At 40.0% G+C, this 26,414-nt stretch overlaps 3 protein-coding genes across 3 annotated transcripts in view; 1 reads left to right on the top strand and 2 right to left on the bottom strand.

Moving 5' to 3' along the window:
- prdm6 (PR domain containing 6) overlaps positions 1–26,414 on the top strand; it is a 114,221-nt gene that overhangs the window by 33,425 nt on the left and 54,382 nt on the right. The gene's annotated exons all lie outside the window — the stretch shown is intronic.
- LOC113138616 (GTPase IMAP family member 8-like) lies at positions 3,312–8,496 on the bottom strand. Its single transcript, XM_026321184.1, has 4 exons — positions 8,433–8,496; positions 8,184–8,329; positions 7,574–7,631; positions 3,312–6,735 (listed from the first exon to the last, which is right to left on the bottom strand). The coding sequence occupies exons 3-4, from the start codon at positions 7,584–7,586 to the stop codon at positions 3,929–3,931; spliced, it is 2,820 nt and encodes a 939-aa protein (XP_026176969.1). The 5' UTR covers positions 7,587–7,631; positions 8,184–8,329; positions 8,433–8,496; the 3' UTR covers positions 3,312–3,928.
- LOC113138615 (GTPase IMAP family member 8-like) lies at positions 16,981–23,013 on the bottom strand. The gene is made up of 3 exons (XM_026321183.1): positions 22,882–23,013; positions 20,655–20,712; positions 16,981–19,865 (listed from the first exon to the last, which is right to left on the bottom strand). Exons 1-3 carry the CDS (start codon positions 22,936–22,938, stop codon positions 17,056–17,058), a joined length of 2,925 nt encoding a protein of 974 aa, XP_026176968.1. The 5' UTR covers positions 22,939–23,013; the 3' UTR covers positions 16,981–17,055.

Raw genomic sequence — 26,414 nt, 5'->3', positions numbered from 1 at the left:
AACAGTGAATGGGCAGGGCCCACAGATTTATGAAAAGACTAATGACGGGTTTTTGAATGCCAAAAGACTTTGTCATTCTTGAAATGAAACCACTGAAACTGGCCTGCCAGCTAATTAATTAGCTGCACCTAAGTTTAAGCTGGGTTGCAGCAATTAAAAAATGCATTTATAGATCTCCTGTCCTGCAGACAGCTGGTGTCATAATGCCTGGGCTAAGCTGTGGGTTTTGGCCTAAATATGGAAAAATCCTGACTTCAACTTGAGCTGGTTTTGAACCTCTAATCATTTAACCAGGGTTGGGCATAGGTCTGTTAATGGTCAAGCAACTTTGAGAGCGGCTTAGTTACAAGTTTAAAGTTTTAAATTTTACCAGTGTCCAAGTATTTTGCAATAGCATCTTGATGTTGGTTATATTTTAATCAGAGAAATTGGACTTGATGGAGCCATATATAGATGTGGAATTCCCAGTAAAGATGACAACAGGTGTGGGAGTGCTGGTAGTTTCTCGTCAAGGCCAAGAAAAACTGGTAAAACTTGTCCATACCGGGATGTAGCTACTTCTCAAAACTGTGTCCTGTTTGCTGTGTGGAAAGTTTAATGACATTTTAAGACCAGCAGCCGATTTATTGCCAGCAGAATCATGAATTCAGTTTTGTTTCCTGTTGGCACTTGAAAACAAGACATTAGACTTTAACTTCCTGCACCTAAAGAGTGACAGTTACTTCCTTTATTTATGGTTGATCCTGCACTATAGCTGCTTTGAACTTGGCTTTACATCCCTCCACTGTGGATTAGATATTTGTCATTGGGACTCTTCCACTGTTTTATAATATCTGATTTAACCCTCTGGGGTCTGAGGGTGTTTTGGGGCCCTGGACAAGTTTTGACACACCCTGACATTTGTTCAATTTCAGTGTCTTTTAAACATATTAATGGCTAAAGTCTGAAAACACTGTAATCACCACAAACTGGGCTACAATAATATGTGAGCAGCAATTTTATACATGATTGTGTTTTTGAGAAAACTGTTTATGCATAGTTAGTGAAAAACTACAATTTTTAAGGTACTGAAAAAGTACCTCAAAAATGATGGTATGCAATGATGGTATACAACTAAAACTAGACCCTTTACAGATTTGAATGATATATTTCTTTTATCTGTAGGATCAGAATTGACCGAGTAATCTAAGTTTGTTTCGGTGTTATCAGGAAAAGATGCGTCAAAACATGCCGGCGCGTTCTTCGACCCCAAAGGGTTAAACATTATACCATGTGAAAAAGCCACATTAAGAAAAGTCCTCCATGCAGACTGCTTTCAGATTGTCTAAATGAATGCCAGGGTCTGTTAGGTGGTGTTACTGAGCCCGACAGCTTCACAGAACATCGTCATCTAAATCCCAATGTGTGTTGATTTTTTTTTTTTTTTCTAGATAGATGGATAGACGAAAAAATTTGTTGCATATGACAAAGCATTAGCAGGCAGCAAATATACAAAGCAGTAAAAGAGCTCATGTACAAAGTAGTAAGTAAAATCTGCAATAAATAAGTATATTTGAATAAGTAAAAAGTTAAATAAGTTGATTTAATTAAAAAGTGTTATAAAGTTCAGCAGCAAACTATGGTCTGCACAGTCCAGTGTATGCTGTATGTGAGAGCAGGAGTCTTCAACATTCTTATGGCCAGTCTTATGAAGCTGTTGCAAAACCCGGTTGTTCTGCTTCTCCTAGTGTGTGCATTCTCTTATGATGCCCCTTGCTCGTGTCAGACAGCCTTTGTCTGTAAGCAATGAATACATATAAATCAGTGTAAAAAGGTGTTTTTTTACACTCAGGGTCACTCCTCTGGCTGTTGACGTATCAGTGAATGAAAAAATGCTTTATCAGTGAAATTTTCTAATATTCCACAGCCTATTTGTTTTGCGTAGTGAATATTGCAGGCTGTCTCCAGCTCCTCTGACCTCTGGTGTGCCACTGGGTTCCTTTCTGGGCCTTGTTTTATTTTCTTTGTACATATTACCATTAGGCTTGATTATCAAAAATGCAATGTTTCTTTTCATCTGTATGCAAATGACTTACAAATCTACCTGCCAGTTGTTTCTAACTCTTCTGACACACTCATATCCATCTGTAGTTGTTTGGATGACATCAAACTCTGGTTATCATCATCAACTTTCTTAGCTTAAATGAGAGCAAAACAGAATGTGTTCTTTTTGGCACCCCCAACATCCCCAGTTTCACGACTTCTGGTTTTGACACTCTTGACACCTCACTTTAACCAGTCAGTAAAAAACCTGGGGATGACCTTAGACAACAGCTTAAATTTCCACAAATTAATTCTGTTTTCAAGGCAAGCTTTTTGCAGCTACACCTCCTCCCTGTGTGAAGGAGAGATCCAGCAGGTCTTTCCTTCCTGCTGCTGTCAGACTCTACAATGATCAGACTAACACTGGTACATTTGTCATCCATCTGCTGTAATCATGTACAATAGTGTAGTATAAGGTAAATCACATCAGTGCAATATACTGTAGTCACTTCACCTGGTATTTATTTATTCATCCATTGATGTCCATATACTGTACATACCCATAGGCACATTTCGTACACACTTATAGTTTTTTTAGCTTTATAGTTTTATTCCACTTAGTGTTGTTTTAATATTTTAAATTCCTTATTTTCTCACATCTTTGCTACTTCTGGCTCTCTGCTGTGTACTTGTACTTTACTGTTGCAACAATGGAATTTCCCCATTGTGGGACAAATAAAGGTTTTCTTATTTTATATTCTTTTTTTTATTGTAGATACCCTTTATTTATTTTTAGTTTGTTGTTTTTAATGTTGTAAAGCACTTTGGTCAACCTGGGTTGTTGTAAGGTGCTATACAAATGAAGATTGATTAAAGTGGCATGAGGACACAGTTTTCTATATGTGCTGTCCATTTCTATTTAGATAAATTCAGAAAGAGACAGACGTCTTTTTTTTTTGGTGTAGGGTATTTATCAAGAATTTCTCTCTCTTAACATTTAAATTACATTAATGTCATTTATAGTTTGTCTATATACAGCTGGTTTGTAGGCCATGTAAAGCAAGGCAAGGCAAGTTTATTTATATAGCACAATTCATACACAGAGTAATTCAAAGTGCTTTACAGAAATAAAAGACAAGAAAAAATACATAAGCAAGAAATAATAATAAAAAGTTAAAAATTAATATTAGAAGAAACTGAGTGCAGATAAATCACTTTGGATAAAACACTGTCAGTTGTCATATGTTATATGCCACACTAAAAAGAAAGGTTTTTAGCTTGGACTTAAACATTGCCAGAGATGAGGCTTGTCTAACATCATCAGGAGAGTATTCCTGATGTACATATTCCTTATGTACCAAAAGCTTCTTACATTGTCACTGCAGAATCTGTTTTTATACATAGCACTACAAAGAAAATTAACCAAAATGTAAAAATTTCACAATTAACTGAGCTTATAAGACAAAAACTCCAAAAATTAACCTTTGACTACGGCAACTGTGCATAAAATGTGGTGCCATATGAAAAATATACAATTAATCTTTTGTAATATTAGACACAACTCAAGAATAAAAACATTTACAGTGTGTGATGTTATGGCTGCAAATAATGTAAATAGGAATATACAAAATAAGTTAAAAATATGTAATATTTGTTTTTGTTAAGTTTCAGTAACGTTTGAGTCTGTAGATTTAGTGATCTTTACTGCTATTGAACTTACTTTACCTTTATACTATAATACTTTAGCTTAGTTACAGAAAAACCTAGTAGAATTCTTACCTGTTTACAAACATTTGCCCTTAAAACTGTCTGACATTATGTCAATTCCATTCAGCACAAACTTTTTTAAAGTTCAACACCCAAAACTCAGTTTTAGAGCTGAAATGGTGCCACTGTTAATAACGTCTCATAAAATGGTACACCCTATGAGTCCTTTGTCTGTTTTTACATGTTCCTCTATCCAGTTATTCACTTCCTCCTCATGCATCTTATTTAGCTCATTCATTTGTGTCTCCATATCTTTATTGTTTAAGGGAAAACTTCTGAGCCCATTCATTTCTTGTGCTTGTTTTTGCATCAGTTTATCATAGTCCTTCTTGTGTGCTTTGTTTTTCTTCAGTTGTCTTATTATGTAATCTTTTAGTTTTTGGTCCATATGCTGTACATCTACCAATTCCTTTCCACCCTTTTCCGTTTCGGCTGGTAGCTTCTTGGTAAATTTATCTATGAAGTCATTAGATTGCTCAGCTTGCTTTCTTGCCTCCTCCTCCTTTTTTATTCTTAATTCCTTCAGTTGCTTCTCACGGTTCTCTTTTGTTTCCCATTCTCTTCTGATTTCATTCTCTTTTGTTTCATTTTCATATATTTGAATTTTCTGCTCAAATTCTTCTGTGAGCTTTTTAAGTTTTCCTTGTTCTTCCTCTTGTCTCTGTTCCTCTTCACGTTGTCGTCTCTCCCACCATTCCCCTTTTTCCTTCTCCCAAGCTTCTCGTTCTTTTTTCATCTCATTTTTGCTCTGTATTAATAACATCCTGTCAGCAATTGCCTTTCTCTGTGTTGCATATTTCAGTTTTTCCACAAGAACTTCATATTTCTGTTCCCACTCATGTTGTTGGAGTTCCTCTTGTCTTTTTTTGTTCTGTTCCTCTTCTTTCCTTCTTTCTCTTTCTCTGTTTATCTTTTCTTGCTCCTTAATGAGTTCTTCCTTATCTTTGGCTAGTTTGGCTCTCTGTTGTCTTTCATGTTCAGCTAATTTTAGTTTTTTCGCTTTCAGTTCTTCATATTTTCTTTGAAGATTGCTCTGCTCCCTCAGTATCTCTGCTTCCTTCTCTTTCATGATCTCACAGATCTTCTCTGTTTCCTTTTGTATTGCTGCCCCAACATCTTGGAACATTTCTGTGGTGTAACAACTGCCACCACTTTTTTTCACCATTGACTCAACTTTGGTCAGCAGCTCGCTAACTTGAGAATGATTCTTGTCGTCGTTATTGAAGACTTGATATCTGTCTCCACATTCAGTCATCAGGTTTTTGACAAAGTCTTCACTGTCGTTTAGGTAACTTTCAATTGTTTGATTTTTGAGATCATCTCCTCTGGTGAATATTATAATTATGTAGTCTGCTGATTTCTTTCCAAAAAATTCCTTGATCAGCTCCACAGTTTCTTTCTCCTCTTGCGTGACTCGACCGATCTGCAACACCAGTAAGATCACGTGAGGTCCTGGAGACAACATGCTGAAACATTTCATAAGCTCCTTTTTAATGTCATCTGTGGACAGAGCTGTGTCAAACAAGCCAGGTGTGTCGACAACAGTGACAGGCCGTCCATCAATCTCTCCTGTTTCCTTTTGGCAGTACCTGGTCACTAACATTTGACAGGCTTTACTGTCAAAGCAGTTTTTACCTAAAATTGTATTTCCAGTGCTACTCTTTCCACAACCAGTCTTTCCAACCATCACCATCCTGAGACACTCTCCTCTCTGTATTGACTTGCGACGACCTCTGTTCTGGTATTTAGCGGCTTGTCGCTTTGACAAAGATACACGCCTTGTAAACATATTCACTTCAGGTTTGGGAATCATATCTTTTGTGAAGCCTCTGGATCCTTCAGCTGTCATCTTTTCCACAGTGTCCATCAGCTCAGAGACCTGCTGCTTGTCCTTAGTGTTGAAGACAACATGTCTTTCACCGCAGCTCTGGAAGAGCTTCTGGATATTTTTGTTTTCATTTAGAAACCTCACAACCTTTGGAAATTTAATGTTTTTCTCCACAGTGAACAGAATCATGGTAAAGCCATTGACTCGAGAGCTGAATATGTTCTGGATGGTCTCCAACTCTTTCATGTCTTGATCAGTGGGAGGATCCAAAGGTAGGACCAGGATGAAGGCATGGACGCCCCCTGGGTGACTGAGGGAGATACAATTCAAAGACTCCTTGTTTGCTGCTTCCTGAGGTTTTCCATACAAGGCAGGCAGCTCCACCACAGAAACCCAACGTCCACACACCTCTTCCTCTTTTTTAACACACTCTGAGAAGTTGGCAGGTGGGCCAAACTTTCTTCGTCCCAGGATGGCATTGGCTGCTGAAGTTTTCCAGGCTCCATGCCTCCCACACAGCACCAGGTTTAGAGGTGGTTTCGAACTTTCATGAGCCTCCATGGGCTCAGGCTCTTCAGTAAAGGTTAAATATCTTCCCCTGTTTTGACTGACCATTTCGTCCATTTTTTGCATCAGTTCTTGAATATTTTCATCATCATGAAAATAGTTTTCATTACAGTTGATTCTGAGCTGCCTTTGTCTGCAGTCTTGAAGGAGTTGGTTTACCGAGAAATTACCTATCGTCTCATTTTGTGTGGTGATGACCATGGAGTATTTAAAAGCATCTTGGCCAAACACACTCAGTGTGTGCTTTAATTTTTGTCTGTCCTCTTCAGTGAAATCAGAAGGCTTCACTAGTATCAGTAGGACATTTGGTCCAGGGGGACATTCAGCCACACACTTCTTCATCTCAAGTCTCACTGTTTCCATAGGCAGGCTGAAAATGTCTGGTGTTTTCACTACTGTGAAGGGTTTATTCCTCCACTCTCCATAGACATGTGCTAATTGCTTTGGATGAGTTCTTGAATCAGGACCATGTTTTGTTCCAGAGATTAAGTTACTTAGTTTTGTCTTTTCATTCTGACTTTTTCCTAACAGCACAATCCTGAGTTCAGATGCTGTAAAACAATAAAAACAAAAACATTACAAATTGTGATCATATATATTAATCTGTTATAGCCATTGAGCCTTTTGCTCATCTTTTATATACTATATGATGAAATTCAGTGTATAAATCTTGGAAATAAGTGTAATTACATTTCTGCACATGGAGATGAGATTTTGACATTGTCTCAAATCCAAAGTCACAATTAGCTCCTTTTATACAGTATGTATGTTTTTTTCTTCAGCTTATCACCATTTTTGTCTCCTGTTTAGTGCAGTTCAGGTATTGTACAGAGGCTTTATTAAAGCTATGGCTGGTGCTGCTAGAAACAGGTTTTCACTGTAGAGATGCAGAGTTCAGGAAATTTCTTTTACTGCAGCATTTCAGTGATCTGTTTAGTGTTACTGTTGAAATCATTGACCACTGATCTATGTCTGTGAAGATTCTGTACCTTCAGATGCACCTACCTGTTAATCAGTTAAATATGCCAGACCTCCGTCAATGTTATGTTAAATTTAAAAAAATTGCCTAATAAATTGCCCAACTGATTATTCGCTGTACTGTGATTGTGAATGCATTTATATACTGAAGTTATGAATAATTCTTCATGATCAGTTTTTTATGATCATTTTAATTTTTGTAGAAATGTTATTACATTATGTCCACACTATATTAACGTGTATCTGATATATTATATTTCGCTTTCATATTCTTGAACTATTATATCTTTCCTCATTCTTACAATGTTGGACATAAAACAAAAAAAATTACAGTACAGAACTACTATATAAATAACATTCCTTGCTTTCTGACTCACAGAACAGATCAGTAAGTAGTCAGACTGGATTTACCTGATGTCGCCATCTTGTGTGACAGAAATGGCACTTGAGAACCTGATGTAGGTGCCTGCTGGGTTTAAGGAAACAAGGCAAATAAAACCAAGTTGAAATAGATGAATTCTCTCAGGATAAACGGTTTGGCCAACAAAGTTTTAATATGCTCCATATCATATTGGCTTGATTCACCATTAATTACAGTTTCACTGTAAGATGGTGAATAGTAAACATAATATGAATAATATATTTTGTTCATATACATTTTTATTTATATAGAAGATTGTTGAAAGCCTTAAAATCTTAATATCGGAACAAATTGCAATTAACATATCTATTTCATATAATAACATATGTATTGAATTTCCCTAATTAATAACGTACTCTTCTATTTGTATAGTGTTAGATATACACTATATACAATCATAGTTGTCAAAGTACATGCAGTGTTTAATGCACGAATATGACTTTAAAAGTCTTTATATATATACTAAATATATATATACATTTGTTATGTGCACTTAAGTGTGACTTATTTTTTAGAATTCAGGTCATCTTTTTAAATATACAAGTTTTTGCTCACTGCAACTTTCATTTTTTTGCATTATCTCAAACCTACTGAATTTACCTGTTGTAGTTTGTTATTGCAGTTTTATCATAAGTTTGCCTGTAGTTATTCCATATATCATGCAGTGTTTTAATGTAGTTGGTCTGATGACTCCAAAATGCGCAGTATTCTCCTCAGTCACTTCACCAGGCCTGAATGTTTCACACCTGCAGTTTTTCAGTAAATCAGGTTATGGTTACAGACTTGCTATATTTAGTATGTTTTCATGCTCTGCATTGGTTATTGGTTGTATTTATTGTATTTACTCACCAGATACGATTCTTACTGCATCACATCTCAGAGCACAGAATCAACTCATCTAAGACTCTCTTGCTGTTACTTATTAAACAGTGAATGGGCAGGGCCCACAGATTTGTGAAAAGACTAATGAAACGTTTTTGAATACCAAAATGTAACGTCATTCTTGAAATGAAACCACTGAAACTGGTCTGCCAGTTAATTAATTAGCTGCACATGATTTATATTCTACTTGATTTTGCTGGATTTTAACCTCTAATCATCCAGGGTTCTAAATAGTTTGTATATTTTGTAGTAGTATCTTGATGTTGGTTATATTTTTATCAGAGAAATTGGACTTGATGGGGCCGTATATAGATGTGGAATTCCCAGTGAAGATGACAACAGGTGTCGGAGAGCTTGTGGTTTCTTGTCAAGGCCAAGATAAACTAGTAAAACTTGTCCATACCAGGATGTAGTTACTTCTCAAAACTGTGTCCTCTTTGCTGTGTGGAAAGTTTAATGACAGTTTAATGACATTTAATGACCAGCAGTCGATTTATTCTCAGCAGAATCATGAATTCAGTTTAATTTCCTGTTGGCACTTGAAAGCAAGACATTAGACTTTAGCTTCCTGCATTTAAAGAGTGATATTTACTTCCTTTATTCATGCTTGATCCTGCACTATAGCTGCTTTGAATTTGGCTTTACATCCCTCCACTCTGGATTAGATATTGGTCATTGGGCCTTTTCCACTGTTTTATAATATGATCTAGAAGTTGGGGAGAAAGTTCAAAGATTGGTTTGATATGTTGAAAAATGGAAGAGGAGATTGAAGACTTTTCTTACTGTTTCTACTGGCTTTGATAACAATTTAAACTGGCTGTTGTACAGCTGTTCAATTATGGAAAAAAATCATAATCACGATTATTTTGGTCATTGAAATCAGGATTATTTTACATGATTACTCATTGACTTTGGAAATAAGTTCCATTTATTGAACTGGGGTGCAAATAAAGTGTTCATCCCTCCATCTTCTTCCACTTATCTGGGGCTGGGTCGTGGGGGCAGTAGCCGAACCAGGGATGCCCAGACTTCCTTCTCCCTGGACACTTCCTCCAGCTATTTCGGGGGGACACCGAGGCGTTCCCAGGCCAGCCGGGAGACATAGTCTCTCCAGCGTGTCCTGGGTCTTCCCCGGGGCCTCCTCCCGGTGGGATGTGCCCGTAACACCTCCCCAGGAAGGCGCCCAGGAGGCATCCGAAACAGATGCCCGAGCCACCTCAACTGACTCCTCTTGACGTGGAGGATTAGCGGCTCTACTCCGAGCTCATCTCGTGTGACCGAGCTCCTCACCCTTTCTATAAGGGAGCGCCTGGCCACCCTGCGGAGGAAGCTCATATCAGTCTCTTGTATCCGCGATCCGGAACGTAGATTGACCGGTAAATCGAGAACTCCTTCTTCACCACAACGGACCGGTACACCGACCGCATTACTGCTGCCGATGCCCCGATCTGTCTGTCAATCTCCACAATCTCCCCTGGCCTGGAGATTGCAAGCTACCTTTTTCTGGTTGAGTACCATGGCCTTGGACTTGGAGGAGCCGATTCTTATCCCAGCCGCTTCACACTCGGTTGCAAACCGCCCCAGCGTACGCTGGAGATCCTGGCTCGATGGAGCCAACAGGACAACATCATCTGCAAAAAGCAGAGATGAAATCCTGTGGTCCCCGAACTGGACTCCCTCCGGCCCCTGGCTGCGCCTAGAAATTCTGTCCATGAAAGTAATGAACAGAACCAGTGACAAAGGGCAGCCCTGCTGGAGTCCAACGCTCACTGGGAACAGGTCTGACTTACTACCAGCAATGCGAACCAAGATTCTGCTCCGTTTGTACAGAGACCGGATAGCCCTCAGCAAAGGACCCCGGACCCCATACTCCTGGAGCACCTCCCACAGGATGTCACGAGGGACCCAGTCGAATGCCTTCTCCAAGTCCACAAAACACATGTGGACTTGTTGGGCAAACTCCCATGAACCCTCGAGCACCCTTGAGAGTGTATAGAGCTGGTCCAGTGTTCCACGCCCAGGACGGAAACCGCATTGTTCCTCCTGAATCCGAGGTTCGACCACCGGCCGGATCCTCCTCTCCAGCACCCTGGCATAGACCTTCCCCGGGATGCTGAGGAGTGTGATCCCTCTATAGTTGGAACACACCCTCCGGTCCCCCTTCTTAAAAAGAGGAACCACCACCCCGGTCTGCCAATCCAGGGGTACTGTCCCCAAACGCCATGTGATGTTGCATAGGCGTGTCAGCCATGACAGCCCAACAACATCCAGAGACTTGAGGTACTCGGGACGGACCTCATCCACCCCCAGTGCTTTGCCACCGAGGAGCTGCCAAACTACCTCAGTGACTTCGGCTTGGGTGATGGATGGATCAGCCTCCGAATCCCCAGCCCCTGCTTCCCTCATGGAAGACGTGTTGACAGGATTGAGGAGATCCTCGAAGTATTCCTTCCACTGTCCGACAATATCCCCAGTCGAGGTCAGCAGCTCCCCACTTCCACTGTAAACAGTGTTGGTAGAGCACTGCTTCTCCCTCCTGAGGCGAAGGACGGTTTGCCAGAATTTCTTCGGGGCCAACAGGTAGTCCTTTTCCATGGCCTCACCGAACTCCTCCCATACCCAAGTTTTTGCCGTCCGACTGCAACACGCTTGGCCCTGCGGTACCTGTCAGCTGCTTCAGAAGTCCCACAAGCCAGCCAAGCTCGGTAGGACTCCTTCTTCAGCTTGACGGCATCCCTTACCTTCGGTGTCCACCACCGGGTTCAGGGATTGCCGCCACGACAGGCACCCGAAACCTTACGGCCACAGCTCCTAGCCGCTGCATCGACAATGGAGGTAGAAAACATGGTCCATTCGGACTCAATGTCCCCAGCCTCCCCCGGGATCTAGTAGAAGCTTCCTTGGAGGTGTGAGTTAAAGACCTCTCTGACAGTGGGTTCGGCCAAACTTTCCCAACAAACCCTCACAGTACGTTTGGGCCTGCCAAGTCTGTCTCACTTCCTCCTCCGCCAGCGGATCCAACTCACCACCAGGTGGTGATCAGTTGACAGCTCTACCCCTCTCTTCACCCAAGTGTCCAAGACATACGGCCGAAGGTCAGATGACACGACTACAAAGTCGATCATTGACCTCCGGCCTAGGATGTCCTGGTGCCATGTGCACTGATGGACACCCTTATGCTTGAACATAGTATTTGTTATGGACAAACTGTGACTAGCACAGAAGTCCAGCAACCGAACACCACTCGGGTCCGTATTGGGGAGGCCGTTCCTCCCAATCATGCCCCTCCAGGTTTCACTGTCACTGCCCACGTGAGCGTTGAAGTCCCCCAACAGAATTGTGAAGTCCCTGGTAGGAGCACCTTTCAGCACCCAGGGTGGGGCCCCGGCTTCGCCATGCCGGGCGACGTCACGGTCCTCGATTGTCACTTCATAAGAGGTCACTGAACCACTCTTAGTCTGGTCCATCACCTAGGACCTGTTTGCCTTGGGAGACTCTGCAAGGGGCATATTGCCCTGGACAACATAGCTCCTACGATCATACGGGCACTCAAATCCCTCCACCACGATAAGGTGGCGGTTCAAGGAGGGGATAAAGTGTTCAATGAGTTCCAAAGTCTTTCCATCTGTATTAAAGACATTATATCACAGAGTCACACCTGAAACGAAGAGAGATTTCCATTTCTTCAGCGTGAGTCTTTTGGCAGCTATCATTCCCAGATCAGTGGTTGTGTAGCATGAAGATCCTTGATTGTCCATGGGCAGCTGAAAATGGCCAGTCCTGCCTCAGGCTGTAGAGGCCTCTTATACTTAGGCTTTGGAATACCAGTCAAATATTTTAGACCAAAATCCAGTCAATGAAGAACAAAATCAGAAATCATGAGACAATGTGCCTTCTGACGTCTTAGATTTGTCACAGATTGGTGATACAGAGGGATATATATTATATTCTATATTAGATTCTATATTCTATATATTAGATTCTATATTAGGGAGTAATTTAACCCTTAAATTACTCCGTCAATTCTGATCGTACAGATATAAGAAGTATATCATTCAAATCTGTAAAGGGTCTAGTTTTAGTGGTATACCATCATAATAACAACAAAACATTGTGCTTTTTTTAAATAAAGAAAGCCGACAGGGTGCGCTCTCAGACTTTTCTGTCTCTGCCATTTCTCTTCACAGACGCGTAAATAAAACAACCAGAATCTCAGTGAATACTTGGCTCATAAAAATAAGAATTATATGGCTAGAAAGCTTGAAATGTTTTCTTTTGAGTGAAACAATTCAAGTCAAAAACAAATCATCACTTTTTATTTAATCCGTATGAACATAAGGAGAAGTCCGTTTTTTCCTGTCTCACCTCATTACAGGTAATGCGGTCCCGCCTTGTACACTGTCCACTGTTCACATGTAAATAATCTCAGGTGAACCAGGTAAATATGTGCACGCCCCCGAGAAATGACATAAAACGTCAAACTTCATCATAGAATTTACTCACTTTTTCTGCGCATTTGGATGATGGCGCGTCACGGACGTGAAGCGGCGCTCCTTATATTCCACACAGAGACAAATAGTTTAGCTTGTCCTCAGAGTAAAAACACTGATTTTAACTCAAATGAGGATCGTTTGCTCCTCATTGTGTTGTATTGTACAGCGCTAATCCGTCCCATCTACATTGACTGAAAGGCTCATTATGCGTCTTTGTCTGGTCGTTCAGTGCGTCTTTTGTGTTCTCAGGTAAATCACATGACTATTCATCCTCAGACACACCCTCTTGCATATGGCCTTTCTGGACAAAAAGTGTCTTAGAAAATTTAAATCAGTGTATTGTTTACTGTGAATGTGTGAACAAGATGACATTCACAGCACTCTGAAGTAAACACTTTAGCCTACAACATGCTGGTCTCCAAAGTCTTGTGAACCAATGTTCTGTTTGTGTTTTATGGTATTATTTCAGTGAGTAAAAAATTGTAGTTTTTCACTAACCATGCATAAAGACTTTTTTCTCAAAAACACAATAATGTATAAACTTGCTGCTCACATATTATTGTAGCCAATTTTGTGCTGATTACAGTGTTATCAGACTTTAGACATTAATATGTTTAAAAGACACTGAAAAAAGCACAAATGTCAGGACATGTCAAAATTTGTCCAGGCCTCAAAAACCCCCTCAGACCCCAGAGGGTTAAGTTTGTTTCGGTCTTATCAGAAAAAGATGCGTCAAAACGCGCCGGCGCGTGCGTCGACCCCAGAGGGTTAATAGATTTGACACCACCTCTGCTTCTTACTCTGATCCATTGTCCTCACACACCATCCCTCCTCCCTACACGACCTTATCTGATGCCCTGGGGTCTCTTCACATCCCCCCACCCAACATCTCTGCCAATGCTGCCTCCCCAATGGCCACCGATGCCACCTCCTCTATCAGCAGCCATACAACACTGAAGTATATCTCACCTCCAATACCTCCTCCCCTGCCCTCACCATGTGACTCATCATCAGCACAATAGACAGGCCCAGCCTTTGCCACAGAACAGGAGAGGAAGGAACTAGCTAAACTAAAGGCCAACAAAGCAAAAGGACCAGATGAGATCAGTCCCAGAGTACTTAAGGTGTGTGCTGGACAGCCTGCAGAGGTTTTTCTGAAACTCTTCAACCTCTCTCTGAGGCTCCAAAAGGTGCCTAAGCTATGGAAAACTTCCTGTATTGTCCCTGTTAGAAAGTCAACAGGCGTAGGGTGGAGCTCTGCGCATGCGCACCTCGCTGCAGTCTGCCCATGCTGAGCCTAGGAGCGCAGTTACCCTAAAAGAAGCTGATCTTAAATTGGTAGTGGTCCATTTGCAGTGTTCAGTTGATTCCTTTGTTGCTTGCTGTAATCCTGTGTGTTTGGCTGGAACCTTGGGTGCGGTGTGCATCATTACCGAACAACCACACCCACACCCACCTACATACCTACATCTGTGTACTTCAAGGAGCTCAATAAAGGATTTGGAGAAGTATCATATCGGCAGTGTTCTTATCGACACTCCAGGGTGACACTACCTTCATACGGCTACGCACCCATACAGTCCACCTATCCTGCTCCTCTCATAACCTTCGAAACAGTCCCATTACCAAAAAGAACTCCCTGGACCCCCTGCAGTTTGCATATCAAGAACACATCGGAGTGGAAGTTGCCATCATCTTCTTAATGCACAGAGCATACTCCTATCTGGAGAGGCAGGGCAACACTGTGAGAGTCATGTTTTTTTACTTTTCAAGTGCTTTCAACACTATTCAGCCCCACCTGCTAAATGCAAAGATGCAGGGTATGGAAGTTCCCACAGACGTGGTGGAGTGGATCAAAGACTACCTCACTGGGCGGCCACAGTTTGTTCGCTTAGATGGCTGTCATCTCCAAAAGGTCTCTGATGACTCGTCAATCATTGTAAGCATCAATAATAATAACGATGAGGAACACAGAAAGAAAACCAGAGAACTGGTGGTGGACTTTAGGAGGAGCAGGAAGACCGCAGTCCCTGTCTCCATCCTTGGAGACAAAGTAGAGATTGTGGACTCCTACAAATACCTTGGAGTCCACATTAACAACAAACTGGACTGGTCAAACAATACAGATGCCCTCTTCAAGAAAGGACAGAGCAGACTGTTCTTCCTCAGGAGACTCTGTTCCTTTGGTGTGTGCAACAAGCTACTGAAGATGTTCTATCAGTCTGTAGTAGCGAGTGCACTGTTCTTTGCAGTTGTGTGCTGGGGAGGCAGAATCAAGGCTGGTGAGGCCAACAGACTGAATAAGTTGATCAGGAAGGTAAAATCTGTTGTTGGACTGCAACTGGATAGTCTGGAGACTGTGGCAGAGAGGTGGACAAAATCAACTCCATACTGGACAATCCTGCCCACCCACTTCATGAGGAACTGTGGCGAATGGGAAGTTCATTCAGCCACAGACTAATTTCTCCTAAAGTCAAGACTGAAAGATTCAGGAAGTCTTTTGTGTCCACGGCCATAAGACTCTATAATTCCTCAATACACACACACACACACACACACACACAGACACACACACACAATCTCCCCCAAATAAATAATTAGTTAATTACTTTATGAATTACTATTAATCAATATAATTTAAATAATCTCAAATGTAATAACTGCTGTAACAATTGAATTTTCCCTTGGGGATTAATGAAGTACTTCTTCTTTTTCTTCTTAATAACATCAACTTAGTCACAAATATGCTACATATGCCTTATACTATGCCTGGTCTACGTTCTATGAAGAATGTAGGCAGAATTCATTCATTCATTCGTGTCAGGTAACATTAAACAAATCTGCCGACGTCAGGAAGAAGCTGAATCAGTGTGTTTGCCTCCTCTCTTCTGGTTGTCTGACACTTTATTACCTGCAGGTGTATATTTAGTCTGCAGGTATAGCTCTTTCTTTTGGCATTTTCATTTGTGTTACACTGAGTTATAGTTTAGTGTGAACATAATCGTTTTTACCTTTTGGCGGTACAATATTCAGCTGAGCCAAGAGTGCCATCTAACTCTAGTGACTACACCACAAAATGATAGTAAATTAACACATATAAGTTGCTTTGTTATATAGGTCACATGATAAGCCAGGCTGATTTCCACTGTGTTGGCACATGGCATAGAAGTAAGATCGAATCATTTCCTTAAATTTATTACAGTGTTGTCAGACAAATAACTGCTGATTTCTCCCAAATGCTGCATGAACCATTATTTTAAATTTAAACGTTGTTAAAGAATGGTCAGACGAAAGTTTTTAAATCTTATTAAATGTTCAACTTTCATCTTTGTACCAGGTTTTTAATAACTGTAGCAATGAACAAAAATGCACTGAATATCTGAAAAATACATGACCAGAAAAATAAAGTGTTACCCAGTTTTAAGTATTTTCAGAAGCAAAGAACACACTCTAGGTGTTGATGTCGGTATCAGGGAGTGATAGAGTATTTTATTGGGTTTTCTAGGATTCTACATCCTGCTTGTCTGTTAAAGCAGCATGGAGCAACATGACAAAGTAACCTTTTGTAATTATAAACACAACTCAAAAATAAAAACGTTAAATGTGTGTTAAATACACATTCTGAATGCAATCATTAATGTAGATGAGAATATACATTTATAAAATAAAAATATATATTTGCTTTTTCATGAATTGTCACTAACATTTAGCATTAATTGTAATATCTCATATCTGTCTGTCAAAACTAAAACTTATGAATGTAAGTTTAAAAGACCTTTTGATTTGTGAAAAGAAGTAATTTTAAACAGCACTAAAGCCAGGGACTGATGACTACTAACCAGCTGTCTGTTGTATAGATACAGTGACCTTTACTGCTACTGAACAAACACAGAGTTGAACTTGATCACATATTATAATAGTTTAGTTACAAAAACAACCTAGTGGAATTTTTACCTTTTCACAAACATTATACTTAGTCTACTTACAACAACTTGATATAACAAGACCATTTAACACCACCTTTGTTAAACATTTAGACATAACATCAAAAGCTCAGTTGTAGAGCTGAAATGGTGCCACTGTTGATACAACACCTCTCATAAAATCCTACAAGGTTTGGGGTATTTTTTTCCAATATGTTCCTCTATCCAGTTGTTCACTTCCTCCTCATGCTTCTTCTCTAGCTCATTGATTTGTATGTTCAGATCTTCATGGTTTAATGAACTCTTTAGTTTTTTCATCTCCTGTTCTTGTTTTTTCTTTAATTTGTCTAAGTCTGTCTTTAATGCTTTCTTTGTTATTAGTTGTTTTATTGCTAAATCTTTAAATTTTTGTTCCCTCTGCTTCATATCTTCCATTACCTTTGCCCATCTTGCCCTCTCGGTGATAAATTCATTGGATTGCTCAGCTTGCCTTCTTGCTGCCTCTTTCATTTCAATCTTCATTTTCTCCAGTGTCTTTTCATGGTTTTCTTGTATTTTTTTCCATTCTCTTCTGATTTGATCCTCTTCTTCTTTTATTTCATTTTCATATATTTGCATTTTCTGCTCAAATTCTTCTGTGAGCTTTTGAACTCTTGTTTGTTCTACCTCTTGTCTCTGTTCCTCTTCACGTTGTCGTCTGTCCCACCATTCCCTTTTTTCCTTCTCCCAAGCCTCTCGTTGTTTTTTCAACTCATCCATGCTCTGTGTTAATAAGATCTTGTCAGCAATTGCCCTTTTCTGTGTTGCATATTTAAGTTTTTTCATAAGTACTTCACATTTTTGTTCCCACTCATGTTGTTGGAATTCCTCTTGTCTTTTTTTGTTCTGTTCCTCTTCTTTCCTTCTTTCTCTTTTCCTCCTTTCTTGCTCCTCCCTGAGTTCCTCCTCGTCTTTGGCAAGTTTGGCTCTCTGTTCTCTTTCCTGTTCTGCCAATTTTTTTTTTGCTTGCAATTTTTCTTCATATTGTCTTTCAAGTTCCTTCTGTTCTCTCAGTATCTCTGCTTCCTTCTCTTTCATGATCCTCTCAGTTTCCATTTGTACTGCTGCCTCAGCTTCTTGAAACATCTCTGTGGTGTAGTAACTGCCACCATTTTCCTTCACCATTGACTCAACTTTGGTCAGCAGCTCGCTAACTTGAGAATGATTCTTGTGATCATTGTTATTGAAGACGAGATATCTGTCTGCACATTCAGTCATCAGGTTTTTGAAAGACTCTTCACTGTTGTTCAGGTAACTTTCAATTGTTTGATTTTTGAGATCATCTCCTCTGGTAAATATTATAATTATGTAGTCAACTGACTTCTTTCCAAAAAATGTCTTGATCAGCTCCACAGTTTCTTTCTCCTCCTGTGTGAATCGACCGATCTGCAACACCAGTAAGATCACGTGAGGTCCTGGAGACAACATGCTGACACATTTAATAAGCTCCTTTTTAATGTCATCTGTGGACAGAACTGTGTCAAACAAGCCAGGTGTGTCGACAACAGCAACAGGCCGTCCATCAATCTCTCCTGTTTCCTTTTGGCAGCCCCTGGTCACTGACCTTTGACTGACTTTACTGTCAAAGCATTCTTTACCTAATATGGTATTTCCAGTGCTGCTTTTTCCACAACCAGTCTTTCCAACCATCACCATCCGGAGACACTCTCTACTCTGCACTCTCTGCATTGATGTGAGATACTCTTTGCTCTGCATTGATTTGCAACGCCCTCTCTTCTGAAATATAGAAGGTTGTCTCTTTAAGAATGATACATGTCTTCTTAATATATTCACTGGATGTTTGGGAAGCATATGTTTTGTGAAGCTTCTGGATCCCTCAGCTGTCATCTTTTCCACAATGTCCATCAGCTCAGAGACCTGCTGCTTGTCCTCAGTGTTGAAGACAACATGTCTTCCACCACAGCTATTGAAGAGCTTCTGGATATTTTTGTTTTCATTTGGAAACCTCACAACCCCTGGAAATTTAACATCTTCCTCCACAGTGAACAGAATCATGGAAAAGTCATTGACTAGAGAGCCGAATATGTTCTGGATGGTCTCCAACTCTTTCATGTCTTGATCAGTGGGAGGATCCAAAGGTAGGACCAGGATGAAGGCATGGACGTTCCCCGGTTGACTGAGGGAGATACACTTCAAAGATTCCTTGTTTGCTGCTTCCTGAGGTTTTCCATACAAGGCAGGCAGCTCCACCACAGAAACCCAACGTCCACACACCTCTTCCTCTTTTTTAACACACTCTGGGAAGTTGGCAACTGGGCCAAACTTTCTTCGTCCCAGGATGGCATTGGCTGCTGAAGTTTTCCAGGCTCCATGCCTCCCACACAGCACCAGGTTTAGAGGTGGTTTTGAACTTTCATGAGCCTCCATGGGCTCAGGCTCTTCAGTAAAGGTTAAATATCTTCCCCTGTTTTGACTGACCATTTCGTCCATTTTTTGCATCAGTTCTTGAATATTTTCATCATCATGAAAATAGTTTTCATTACAGTTGATTCTGAGCTGCCTTTGTCTGCAGTCTTGAAGGAGTTGGTTTACCGAGAAATTACCTATTGTCTCATTTTGTGTGGTGATGACCATGGAGTATTTAAAAGCATCTTGGCCAAACACACTCAGGGTGTGCTTTAATTTTTGTCTGTCCTCTTCAGTGAAATCAGAAGGCTTCACTAGTATCAGTAGGACATTTGGTCCAGGGGGACATTCAGCCACACACTTCTTCATCTCAAGTCTCACTGTTTCCATAGGCAGGCTGAAAATGTCTGGTGTTTTCACTACTGTGAAGGGTTTATTCCTCCACTCTCCATAGACATGTGCTAATTGCTTTGGATGAGTTCTTGAATCAGGACCATGTTTTGTTCCAGAGATGAAGTTACTTAATTTTGTCTTTTCATTCTGACTTTTTCCTAACAGCACAATCCTGAGTTCAGATGCTGTAAAACAATAAAAACAAAAACATTACAAATTGTGATCATATATATTAATCTGTTATAGCCATTGAGCCTTTTGCTCATCTTTTATATACTATATGATGAAATTCAATGTACAGCTCTTGGAAATAAGTGTAATTACATTTCTGCACATGGAGATGAGATTTTGACATTGTCTCAAATCCAAAAATCTCAATTAGCTCTATTTATACAGTATGTATGTTTTTTTCTTCAGCTTATCACCATTTTTGTCTCCTGTTTAGTGCAGTTCAGGTATTGTACAGAGGCTTTATTAAAGCTATGGCTGGTGCTGCTAGAAACAGGTTTTCACTGTAGAGATTCAGAGTTCAGGAGATTTCTTTTACTGCAGCACAGTCACCTTGCGCATTTCACTGATCTGTTTAGTGTTACTGTTGAAATCATTGACCACTGATACAGGTTTTAATATTGTGACATGATACAGCACTTTGTGTGGTAAACACATTCTGATGAAGAATTGTCATTTGATTCGCATGACAAAAGACACACTATCTAATCCTGTTGCTGACTTTGATAATGATATAGGACTGTTTAGATTGTAATGTTACTACACTGAGCAGTTTCTTTATTTCACACAGTGGTTTGCAGTTTAGCCTTGTGTTCATCTTGACATATAAAAATTAGTCATGTGGTATGAAGTTGCCATTACCTAACAAAACAAAAAAAATTTACAATACAGAACTACTATATAACATAACATTCCTTACTTTCTGACGCACAGATCAGATCAATGAGTAGTCAAACTGGATTTACCTGATGTCGCCATCTTGTGTGACAGAAATGGCACTCGAGAAGCTGATGTAGGTGCCTGCTGGGTTTAAGGAAACAAGGCAAATAACTTTATTAAAATCAAGACAAAGTAGATTAATTCCCTCATTTAACCTCTGTATTTTCTAAAACTTTGAGAGTCTCCTGGTTACTTCTTCATGGATAATTTGTTGTGCTGTGGACAGTGTTTTTTTTACTAACGGGATAAACAACAATTTGGCATAACAAAGTGTTAAGACCATCCATATTGTATTGGCTTGATTCAGTTTAAATTGCAGTTTCTTAATTGTAAGATGGTGAATAGTAAACATGATATGAATAATATATTTTCCCCATGGTATATGGAAGATTGTTGAACCTGGCAGTCACTCTTAATATGTAAACAAAGTGCAATTAAAATATGTATTTGTGTAGTGTTTTAAGCACCCATAGTAACCAATGTACATGTAAAGTGTGTAATGCACAAATATGACTTCAAAAATCTTTAAATACAGTGGGTACGGAAAGTATTCCGACCTCTTTAAATTTTTCACTCTTTGTGTCATTGCAGCCATTTGCCAAAATCAAAAAAGTTCATTTTATTTCTCATTAATGTACACTCAGCACCCCATCTTGACAGAAAAAAACAGAAATGTAGAAATTTTTGTAAATTTATTAAAAAAGAAAAACTGAAATATCACATGGTCATAAGTATTCAGACCCTTTGCAGTGACACTCATATTTAACTCACATGCTGTCCATTTCTTCTGATCCTCCTTGAGATGGTTCTGCTCCTTCATTGGAGTCCAGCTGTGTTTAATTAAACTGATTGGACTTGATTAGGAAAGGCACACACCTGTCTATATAAGACCTTACAGCTCACAGTGCATGTCAGAGCAAATGAGAATCATGAGGTCAAAGGAACTGCCCAAGGAGCTCAGAGACAGAATTGTGGCAAGGCACAGATCTGGCCAAGGTTACAAAAGAATTTCTGCAGCACTCAAGGTTCCTAAGAGCACAGTGGCCTCCATAATCCTCAAATGGAAAAAGTTTGAGACGACCAGAACTCTTCCTAGACCTGGCCGTTCAGCCAAACTGAGCAATCGTGGGAGGAGAGCCTTGGTGAGAGAGGTAAAGAAGAACCCAAAGATCACTGTGGCTGAGCTCCAGAGATGCAGTAGGGAGATGGGAGAAAGTTCCACAAAGTCAACTATCACTGCAGCCCTCCACCAGTCGGGGCTTTATGGCAGAGTGGCCCGACGGAAGCCTCTCCTCAGTGCAAGACACATGAAAGCCCGCATAGAGTTTGCCAAAAACCACATGAAGGACTCCCAGACTATGAGAAATAAGATTCTCTGGTCTGATGAGACCAAGATTGAACTTTTTGGCGTTAATTCTAAGCGGTATGTGTGGAGAAAACCAGGCCCTGCTCATCACCTGCCCAATACAATCCCTACAGTGAAACATGGTGGTGGGAGCATCATGTTGTGGGGGTGTTTTTCAGCTGCAGGGACAGGACGACTGGTTGCAATTGAAGGAAAGATGAATGCGGCCAAGTACAGAGATATCCTGGAAGAAAACCTCTTCCAGAGTGCTCAGGACCTCAGACTGGGCCGAAGGTTCACCTTTCAACAGGACAATGACCCTAAGCACACAGCTAAAATAACAAAGGAGTGGCTTCGGAACAACTCTGTGACCGTTCTTGACTGGCCCAGCCAGAGCCCTGACCTAAACCCAATTGAGCATCTCTGGAGAGACCTGAAAATGGCTGTCCACCAACGTTCACCATCCAACCTGACAGAACTGGAGAGGATCTGCAAAGAAGAATGGCAGAGGATCCCCAAATCCAGGTGTGAAATACTTGTTGCATCATTCCCAAGAAGACTCATGGCTGTACTAGCTCAAAAGGGTGCTTCTACTCAATACTGAGCACAGGGTCTGAATACTTATGACCATTTTTTTCTGTCAAGATGGGGTGCTGAGTGTACATTAATGAGAAATAAAATGAACTTTTTTGATTTTGGCAAATTGCTGCAATGACACAGTGTGAAACATTTAAAGGGGTCTGAATACTTTCCGTACCCACTGTATACAAAATATATACATTTAATATATGCACGTGTTTTCTTTTTTTTTTTTTTAAAGAGTTCAGGCCATCTTTTCAAATATACATGAACTTTTTTGTTCGCTGCAACATTTATTTATTTCTTTATCTCAAACCTACTGAACTTACCCGTTGTAGTTTTTTATTGCAGTTTTTCCATGAAGTTGAAGTTATTCCATATATCATGTAGTGTTTTAATGTAGTTGGTCTGATGACTCCAAACTGTGCAGTATTCTCCTCAGTCACTTCACCAGGCCTGAATGTTTCACACCTGCAGTTTTTCAGTAAATCAGGTTATGGTTACAGACTTGCTATATTCAGTATGTTTAAATGCTCTACATTGGTTATTGGTTGTATTTATTTTATTTACTCACCAGATACGATTCTTACTGCATCACATCTCAGGGCACAAAAACGTCCGAACAGAATCAACTCATCTAAGACTTTCTCTTGCTGTTTTTTACAACAGTGAATGGGCAGGGCCCAAAGATTTGTGAAAAGACTAATGAAACAATTGTGAATACCAAAATGTAACGTCATTCTTTAAATGAAACCACTGAAACTGGTCTGCCAGTTAATTAATCAGCTGCACCTAATTTTAAGCTCAGCCGCAGCTATTTATAAACGCATTTATAGATCTCCTGTCCTGCAGACAGCTGGTATCATAATGCCTGGGCTAAGCTGTGGTGGGTTTTGGCTTAAATATGGAAAAAGCCTGACTTCAACTTGAGTTGGTTTTGAACCTCTAATCATTTAACCAGGGTTGGGCATAGGTCTGTTAATAGTCAAGTGACTTTGAGAGCGGCTTAGTTACAAGTTTAAAGTTTAAAATTTTACCAGTGTTGGAAGTATTTTGTAATAGCATCTTGATGTTGGCTGTATTTTAATAACAGAAGTTGGACTTGATGGGGCCGTATATAGATGTGGAATTCCCAGTAAAGATGACGACAGGTGTGGGAGTGCTGGTAGTTTCTCGTCAAGGCCAAGAAAAACTGGTAAAACCTGTCCATACCAGGATGTAGCTACTTCTCAAAACTGTTTCCTGTTTGCTGTGTGGAAAGTTTAATGACATTTAACCCTCTGGGGTCTGAGGGTGTTTTGCGGCCCTGGACTAGTTTTGACATGTCCTGACATTTGTGCTTTTTTCAGTGTCTTTTAAACATATTAATGTCTAAAGTCTGATAACACTGTAATCAGCACAAACTGGGCTACAATAATATGTGAGCAGCAAGTTTATACATGATTGTGTTTTGCTTAACGCGCCATCATCCAAACGCGCAGAAAAAGTGAGTAAATTCTATGATGAAGTTTGATATTTTATGTCATTTCTCGGGGGCGTGCACATATTTACCTGGTTCACCTGAGATTATTTACATGTGAACAGTGAACAGAGGACAAGGCGGGACCGCATTACCTGTAATGAGGTGAGACAGGAGAAAACGGACTTCTCCTTACGTTCATACGGATTAAATAAAAAGTGATGATTTGTTTTTGACTTGAATTGTTTCACTCAAAAGAAAACATTTCAAGCTTTCTAGCCATATGATTCTTATTTTTATGAGCCAAGTATTCACTGAGATTCTGGTTGTTTTATTTATATGTCTGTGACGAGAGATGACAGAGACAGAAAAGTCCGAGAGCGCACCCTGTCGGCTTTTTTTTTTTTATTTAAAAAAAGCACAACGTTTTGTTGTTATTATGATGGTATACCACTAAAACTAGACCCTTTACAGATTTGAATGATATACTTCTTCTATCTGTACGATCAGAATTGACGGAGTAATTTAAGTTTGTTTCGGTTCAGGTGAAGATGCGTCAAAACGTGCCGGTGCGTTCGTCAATCCCTAAGGGTTGAAGACTTTCAGTTACTTTGTTTATTCATGCTCGTTCCTGTACTGTAGCTGCTATAAATTTGGCTCTATGTCCCTCCACTGTGGATTAGATTGTTTTAGATTGATTAAGAAATTGGAGAGAAAGTTCAAGGATTGGGTTGATATGTCGAAAAAGTTAACCCTCTGGGGTCTGAGGGGGTTTTTGGGGCCTGGACAAATTCTGACATGTCCTGACATTTGTGCTTTTTTCAGTGTTTTTTAAACATATTAATGTCTAAAGTCTAATAACACTGTAATCAGCACAAAATTGGCTACAATAATATGTGAGCTTCAAGTTTATACATGATTGTGTTTTTGAGAAAAAAGTGTTTATGCATGGCTAGTGAAAAACTACAATTTTTTACTCACTGAAATAAGACCATAAAACACAAACAGAACATTGGTTCACAAGACTTTGGAGACCAGCATGTTGTAGGCTAAAGTGTTTACTTCAGAGTGCTGTGAATGTCATCTTGTTCACACATTCACAGTAAACAATACACTGATTTAAATTTTCTAAGACACTTTTTGTCCAGAAAGGCCATATGCAAGAGGGTGTGTCTGAGGATGAATAGTCATGTGATTTACCTGAGAACACAAAAGACGCACTGAACGTCCAGACAAAGACGCGCATAATGAGCCTTTCAGTCAATGTAGATGGGACGGATTAGTGCTGTACAATACAACACAATGAGGAGCAAACGATCCTCATTTGAGTTAAAATCAGTGTTTTTACTCTGAGGACAAGCTAAACTATTTGTCTCTGTGAGGAATGTAAGGAGCGCCGCTTCACGTGCGTAACGCGCCATCATCCAAACGCGTTGAAAAAGTGAGTAAATTCTATGATGAAGTTTGATATTTTGTGTCATTTCTCGGGGGCGTGCACATATTTACCTGGTTCACCTGAGATTATTTACATGTGAACAGTGGACAGTGTACAAGGCGGGACCGCATTACCTGTAATGAGGTGAGACGGGAAAAAACGGACTTCTCCTTACGTTCATACGGATTAAATCAAAAGTGATGATTTGTTTTTGACTTGAATTGTTTCACTCAAAAGAAAACATTTCAAGCTTTCTAGCCATATAATTCTTATTTTTATGAGCCAAGTATTCGCTGAGATTCTGGTTGTTTTATTTACGCGTCTGTGAAGAGAAATGGCAGAGACAGAAAAGTCCGAGAGCGCACCCTGTCGGCTTTCTTTATTTAAAAAAAGCACAACGTTTTGTTGTTATTATGATGGTATACCACTAAAACTAGACCCTTTACAGATTTGAATGATATACTTCTTTTATCTGTACGATCAGAATTGACGGAGTAATTTCAGTTTGTTTCGGCCTTATCAGAAAAAGATGCATCAAAACGCGCCGGCGCGTGCGTCGACCCCAGAGGGTTAAGATTGAAGACTTTTCTTATTTTGTTTTTATTTGCTTTGAGTACCTTGGAGAGTCACACAAGCCACTTCCACATAGTATGTCTTCTTGTGATTTAATGGTAGTTAACACTGCACTATGCTCTTCAGTCCACATTTTTTCAATGACAGCAAACAAACTTCTTCCTCAGTGATGTGTATGTAAAAAAGGAAACTGGGAAGGTTCTTTTGGCGGGCATTTTACTTTTAATTGATAGTGTTCTTACAGGTGCAGAGAGAGAGAATTACATGCAACAAATTTCCAAGTTTCCCGGCTTGGAGTTCAATCATTGATACAGCAGTTATGTGCTGTTTTTTTGTTTTTTAAACACCAGTGCAGACATAAACCATTATTGTATTCACAGTAGTATGTCATTCAT

The sequence above is a fragment of the Mastacembelus armatus genome, chromosome 9, assembly GCF_900324485.2.
Source record: "Mastacembelus armatus chromosome 9, fMasArm1.2, whole genome shotgun sequence".
NCBI lineage: Eukaryota > Metazoa > Chordata > Actinopteri > Synbranchiformes > Mastacembelidae > Mastacembelus > Mastacembelus armatus.
The sequence above is the reverse complement of the archived record's forward strand: the minus strand, read 5'-3'. Positions and strand labels throughout refer to the sequence as shown.